The sequence below is a fragment of the Gavialis gangeticus genome, unplaced genomic scaffold (genome assembly GCF_001723915.1).
Source record: "Gavialis gangeticus isolate Ggan-Ray unplaced genomic scaffold, GavGan_comp1, whole genome shotgun sequence".
NCBI classification, from domain to species: Eukaryota; Metazoa; Chordata; order Crocodylia; family Gavialidae; genus Gavialis; species Gavialis gangeticus.
The window spans coordinates 86,996,824-87,004,146 of NW_017729034.1; the positions used below are offsets into that span (position 1 = coordinate 86,996,824).

The window sequence follows — 7,323 nt, forward strand, 5'->3', positions numbered from 1 at the left end:
TGGACATCCGCAAAAACTACTTCACGGTTAGGGCGGCTAGGAGCTGGAACCAACTTCCAAGGGAAGTGGTGCTGGCCCCTACCCTGGGGGTCTTTAAGAAGAGGCTGGATGCCTACCTGGCTGGACTCGTTTGAGTCCCATTTCTCTTTTTGGGGTTTTTTGTTGTTCTCCCGCCCTGGCGGGGGGTCAGGCTAGAAGATCTACTAGGTCCCTTCCGACCCTTAATCTATGAATCTATGAATCTATGTGTTGAATTTTATTGAGGTAATCTCATTTATGTATGCTCAGACTATTGTTTTATCCCTGCCTGGTTACATCTGCTAACATATTGTTTAACCTGTGTTTTGCTGTTGCTTGTTCCCTTACCTGCTGCCTGGAAGGCCTGCTGAGGGTAGGGGCTGTACACTAACCAGGAGACCACTGGTGGTCAAGGCCTATGCTGATAAAGAGCCTTCGCTGGCCATACCCAGTTGTTATTGCCAGTGTATGTGTTTTAATATGGTTCACTGTCTCTGTAGATGTAAATCTGTAAATAGTTCATAGATGTATGTACATGTTCAATAAGATTTATTGACACTGCACTGTAAATTAAATCTGTAAGTAGTTAAAGCTTACTGGGTGTCCATCATTTCTGCTCTGCTCCGTAGGAGAGCGAGGTGAGCTGATCTAAGCTAGGAAGTCAAGCTGCCACAGCACACTCATTCCCGCTAACCAACTGAAGGGATGTGAGGGAGTACCAGCCATGTACCACCCGGGCTACATATTCATGGAGTTTAAGGCCAGATAGTATCAATCAATCTCCATTCTCCCGACAGAAGACAGAAATCGCATGTGTGGAGACACTGAAGCTTTTTCTCCTGGAGCAATGGTTACTCGAGAAGAAAAACAGCCCTAGAACAGCCAAGGTTAAATCAATCCCAGGAGAGTTTCTCCCAGGAGAGGCCTGTGCACTTTACCCAGGTTAACTTCTCTCAGGGATCAGAAGCAATGAAACTGGGGGGCAGGGGAAGGCTCCCATGCCTTCCTGAGACCAAGGTCACCACTCCAGGAAAGGCACAAGGGGCATACACCAAGGCCCAACAGGGGTTGAAAGAAGCAGACACCAGCTGCTCCCTGCCTGCTTCTCATGCCAGAGTTCCTAGCGCCACAGGTGGACAGGGGCCAGTTCCTAGTGCTCCCCATCCCACCCCCGGCACTCCCAGCACTCAACTGCATGGATGGCAAGAGGAAGCAGGATGGGAAGGAAATAGGCTGCGGAAAGTTTCCCCAAGCCTGGATCTGCACTGGCTTTTAAATCGCCACCCCTGCAACTCACCTGACCAATGGTGGGGTAGAAATGATGAACAGGAGGGGAGGATTAGCTGGTAGGTAACTAGGCTCAGAGAGCTTCTCCCAGCAGCAGCAGGGCAAAGCCCCAGCCTGCTCCTAACACTGGAGTCCAAGGAGTATGGATCAGGTGGGGGCTTTGCTGCAAGACTCAGTCCACTTGGCTCCCAGGCACTGCAGAGCCAAGTCCCCAGTGCAAGCAGCAGGCAGGGGGCTTTGCCCTGCTGCTCCAGTCCCCCTGGAAAAAGGAGAACTAAAGCAGCCCATGCAAAGCACAAGAAGCAGGCGAGATAAAGTATTACAGATGTTCAGAATCATTCCTAGCAGTGGAAATTTTCCTCCATTAGAACTGAACATTTACACACAGCATCAGAGAGATTTCCGAGAAAGCCAAAAGCTAATGAAGTAGCACTCAGATACCATAATGCTGGGACCATCTAAGAGACTAGAACAAAGTAATAATAACATTTTGATATCATAAACAAATTAGAAGCAGGAGTGACTGGCTTGTAAATAATCATTTGACTACTGAACATAAAAAGCATAATTTAGACAGCAGCAAGAAAAAGATATCCACAGTTAATTTCTAACCACATAACTATCACCCCAAACCATTTATTTTTGTAATATTATGTTTGCATTGGATTATTTCACAAAACAGATAAGTGAAGATGAAAACACTAGCCATATATACACTGCTCTTAATTTCAATTCCTGACAACACTGTTATTTGTTCTGTTACAAAAGCTACATTCTCTGCGATCTGAACCTATTTTACAAAGAAGTAAATGAAACAGGGCAAAAAGATATTATGAATTATGAACTTACGTTGTTCTGATGTAAAACTTGCAATACCCTGTTGACATTATTTAGAGCATGTACTCTGGTGGAACCACGTTCTTTGGGCTAAAAATAAGAAGTTCATGTCAAAATACTTAATAGTTCAAAACAAAATAAGCAGTAGAACAAAGTAGGAAATTTGTCTTCATTTTCTCTCAGGACTTTTTAAAGAGAAACTAAGATAAGGCAAACATCAACCACGGAGCCTGCAGGAATTTTGACTAAATAACTTTGAAAATAAGTAGCAGTCAATACATAAAATACAAAGAATACAGCATGTCAAATCAAGTCTCAAATTCAGAACGTTTCAGTTTTTTCCTATCCAACCCCAGAATTCGTAATTTTAGTGTGCTGTGAAATTCTGTATCAGTAATCTCAGTGACTGTCAACCAGGATGCCAAGGAACCCATGAGGTATGAAGAGATGAGCAAGGTGCGAGGAAGTAAGCAGGTAATGTAAGCAGATAAGCACAGGCTCAGGCTTGTCTTGTCCTTGCTTGGACAGTCTCCTACCCTCAAATGCCTGGCCTTGCAAAGAGGTAAGTACTGTAATGTATACATTTCTTTTTTTTTTTTAAATCAGGTGCCATCCTATTCAAAAAAGTTATGAAGGGGTGTCTTGAGTCTAATGTGGGGTGTCTCAACTCCAAAAAGTCTGAGTCTAACCTATTTTACTGTGGGAAGTCCCAGGGAAAGTCTGTAGATTTTGACAATGGGCTAGTTTGGTTTTTTGCTTCCGGGAAGGGAACAAGAGGGAACATGTTTTTTTAGCACTACAATGACTAGGGCCTTGAGCACTAAAGAGAAGGCAACCTTTCTCTTTCCCTTCTTTCTCCCATTGACTTCAGTGGACATTTAATCAGCTCTAAGTTGAACAACAAATATTTAAAATGAGATGTTTGTATTTAGAAATGGGGCAATTAGCAGGATATGATTTTTTAAAAAATAGGCTTAATACCCATGTGTAAAACATTATAAATGAGTCTAGGATTTTTACTGTGAATTGAAGTTAAGTACCTCATCCTGAGTTGTAGTGCCAGCTTCCTCACTTCTCTTGCAGAGGATCTGAGATAGCATTAATTTTAAATTTAAATCCAGACTATACTTCAAAAACTATCTAGATAATCTAGCCCGTTACACCAAAGTATTTAAGTATATAATTTATTTACCGTTTGCAAAAAAACAAACCAATTCATGCTCATGTGGTTGGCTGGACAGAGGTCTTCATAACCTTCAGCTCCCTGCACAGGGGCTGCAAAGAGGATGGGGCTGGACTGTTCTCAGTGCACTACTAATTTGGGCCTGATTCTGAATTTCATCTCGAAGTACAACTCTTGAGGATTTCAATAGGCCTACAGAGCACGTGTTAATTAGGAGCACTATGTCCAAACCGGCAGCCTGCGTTTGCAGCATGCAGGAGACCGGGGAGAGGGCACAGTGACAGATAGGGCGGGAAGCAGACAGCAAATGGAGCACAGGGCACAAACCAGTAAGAAGAACAGCAGATTGGGCAGGGGAAGGGGACCAAAGTGGCACTTGGGGAGGGTACAAAGCTAATTTGTGGCATACCTGCCAAAAAAGTTGGGCACTATATTAGAGTATGCGCTTTCAGTAGTAAGCAGACAAATCAAAATTAAAAAAAAAAAAATGCATGAAGCAAACAAATGTCTACACCTATCCTTCCCCTCAGTAATATAATAAATGCTTTCTTACCAATGGATTTCCCATGAGCCCTTCCAAGAGATCCAAAAGTCTCCTTCCATCCTTGAGATCTGTAAACATATCCTTAATTGGAGGCTTCCCACTCTACAGAAAAACATAACATGGAAAGAAAATGGGAAATTAATTTCAACAGCAGACACCCCTTTCAAAAGGAAATAAGCATTTTTCATCTTGTTTAAATTCACGGTGTTTATTACAAAGGGAAAAAAAAGAATTCTGCAATTTTGAGAAGGAACCAGCTTCCAGAAATAAAGCATTTCTTTCCCCTGCAATTTATCATCTTCTCACTGGTTTTTAGGGCACTGAGCTTGCTGGTTCTCCTACTTACTTCCATGCAAGTACTTCAGCACTTTGGAAAAACAAATTAAACTTGGTATTTTGGGGAACTCCTTTCTAAAGAAATGTTCTGTTCTCACTACAACTAAGCCAGAATCCAGGCCTTACACATGTAAAGGAAGAAGGGAAAACAGTAAGCCTTCATCCAATTCTTCAACCAAATTGTTACATTTTCATTCAGAAGCTCTTCAAAAACCTACTAAACTTAACAGGAGTTTTTTCCAGTGGTTTCAATGGGCTTTCAGTCAAGCCCTCAGTAAGAGGCTGAAACCTACTATCAAAATGAGTTAATCAGAATAGATTCATAGACATTAGGGCTGGAAGGGACCTTGGAAGATCATCGAGTCCAGCCCCCAGCCCTAAGGCAGGAAGTCAGCTGGGGTCATAGGATCCCAGCAAGATAAGCATCCAATTTTTTCTTGAAGGTGTTCAGTGTAGGTGCTTGAACCACCTCCGATGGCAGGCTGCTCCAGACCTTGGGGGCTCAGACAGTAAAGAAATTCTTCCTTATGTCCAGCCTGAAACAGTCTTGCAGGAGTTTATATCCGTTCAGCCTCGGGGTGCTCTGGTGAACAGACGTTCCCCCAGATACTGATGGTCACCCCTGATAAACTTACAAATGGCCATCAGATCACCCCTGAGCCTGCCCTTTTCCAAGCTAAAGAGCCCCATAGCTCTCAGCCTGTCGTTGTAAGATCTGTTTTCCTGACCTCTGATCATGCATGTGGCTCTTCTCTGGACTCTCTCAAGCTTCTCCACATCCTTTTTGAATTGTGGGGCCAAAAACTGGATGCAGTACTCCAGCTGTGGCCTCACCAAGGCCGAGTACAATGGGAGAATGACGTCCCAGGATTTGCTTGAGAAGCATCTATGCATGCAAGACAGTGTTTTGGTCGCTTTACTAGCTGCAGCACTGCACTGAAGACTCAGGTTCATCTTGTGGTCAATGATGACCCCCAAGTCTCTTTCTTCCATAGTGCTAGCCAGCATAGCACTGCCGAGCCTATAAGGATGCTGCAGGTTTTTCCTCCCAAGGTGGAGAACCTTGCATTTTTCAGTGTTAAACACCATCAGGTTCTCGTCCGCCCATTTGCTGAGCCTGTCCAGGTCAGCCTGGATCGCCCTCCTGTCTTCAGGTGTGGATGCTCTGCTCCAAAGTTTGGTGTCATCAGCGAACTTGGCCAGTCCACTTCTGACTCCAATGTCCACATCATTAATGAAGATGTTGAACAATATGGGTCCAAGGACAGAGCCTTGGGGGACCCCACTGGTCACAGGGCACCATGACGATTGACTTCTGTCAATTACCACCCTCTGGGTCTGACCACAGAGCCAGTTCTCCAGCCAGCGGATCATGGTGGACCCAAGGCCACAATTGGCCAGTTTTGCCAAGAGGTGATCATGGGATACCAGATTGAAGGCTTTGTTGAAGTCAAGATATATGACATCAATCTCTTCTCCCTTGTCCAGGTGATAGGTCACCTGGTCGTAGAAGGAAATGCGATTGGTAAAGCAAGACCTACCCACAACAAACCCATGCTGGCTATCCCTCAGGATGTTCGTGTCGGCCAGTCCATTAAGGATGGCTACTTTAATAAACTTTTCTAAGACCTTCCCTGGGATAGAGGTCAGGCCGACAGGCCTATAGTTTGCCGGATCCACTTTCCTCCCTTTCTTGAAGATAGACTGGAAGAAGGCCAATGTGGTGCCTTCAGGCACAGAGATTAACTTTTCAGTTGATATTTTGGAATCATCCCTTATCTCCTCCAGCCATATATGCACTTACATGGATAAAGAAAAAAACAGTGTCAAACTAGCAGAAGAGCTCAAACTCAACTACAGGCTCCTAATACCCATTTCCACTGACATGAGTGTACAGACCTGGCATTAGGCCATTCCATAATAATATTAACTCTTTTCCACACTTCTTTTTAGTCTCATTTCCGATGGTTCCAAATGTGAAAAAGAGATTGAAGGCAGATCAAGGGAAAGAGAGAGAAAGAGTGAGACAGACAAGAGCCCAATTGCTGCATTAGCTTCATTAATTCATCAGCTACCTGCCCACCGAGCATCTTCAATTTTACCTATGAGAACTTTTACAATCTTTGCACTCTCCTATGCCTGAAGAAGGGTGCCTGTGTCCAAAAGCTTGAAGATAATTTGGTTTGCAGATATCTAGTTGGTCTCATAAAAGATAAATCGCCTCTGCCACGAGTTCTGATACCTAGTTTAAGAAAGATATTTTCCAAAAGATTTCATTTCTGAATTTACTGGTCTCTCCCGATGGCTGGATACCACCATTTTTCAGAAAGAACCTGGTAAGTTCCATCATGCGAAGTTACACTAACTACTATATTTCCTTGACTATAAAAGCTAAATACTGGGGCGTTATCTTATATGTGGAAAATTTATAAATTTATTGCAATTTTCCAGGTATAGAATCTAATTATTAGAAGTCTGCCTTGAATTTGTCCCTCTTCTACTAATACAACACGGAAAATAAATCTGGGGGGTCAGGTAACCCCCTTGCCCTCTGCCCCCCAACCCCTGCAAACTTCATTCCCCTGCAGCCTTCTCCCGCCTCTCCTTACTATCAGACCCTGCTCTCCCTGAGCACATGAAACTTAGGAGCAAATTTGAAAAGTGACCTAGAAATACATATAACTGTAGTAATCTGCATATAGTACTGTAACAAGTAGCCAGAGGAGCCAGTTATTTTAAAGTAAAAGTGCAGCAGGCAAAGCTTGCTGTGGAAAGCTGGCTGCTTTGTAATAAGCAGCCAAGGAGCAGCCCCCAGATAGGGAAGAGGTAAAGACAGCAAGCTGCAGCAAAGGAGAGCAAGATGACCATCAAGCCAAAGCAGAAACTCCTATATGGGCCACCTGGCAAGAAGGGGTGGGGCTTTGGAGGCACATAAAAACAATGCTTGAGCGCAAGAGGTCTATCTAGCCCTGAAGGCTGCAGGGAAAAGTACTCCTGCAGGAGATGCCTGAAGCAGACAGACTGGCAGGCACCTGTGCTGTTACAAAAAGCTGCACGGAGAGAGCCAAGGGGGGCTTATGTCTCTAGTGAGACAATGACCCTGAGCTGGGTAGGTTTT

The 7,323-nt window shown here is 44.0% G+C and overlaps 1 protein-coding gene across 4 annotated transcripts in view; it reads right to left on the reverse strand.

Annotated features, from left to right (window-relative positions):
• Positions 1-7,323, reverse strand: part of UTRN (utrophin) — a 692,661-nt gene that overhangs the window by 519,926 nt on the left and 165,412 nt on the right. For all 4 annotated transcript variants that reach the window (XM_019526790.1, XM_019526791.1, XM_019526792.1 and 1 more), the window contains exons 3-4: positions 3,879-3,971; positions 2,155-2,232 (exon numbers count right to left, since the gene is read on the reverse strand). In XM_019526790.1, the coding sequence (XP_019382335.1) occupies positions 2,155-2,232; positions 3,879-3,971 (171 nt within the window). The remainder of the gene's footprint in view (positions 1-2,154; positions 2,233-3,878; positions 3,972-7,323) is intronic.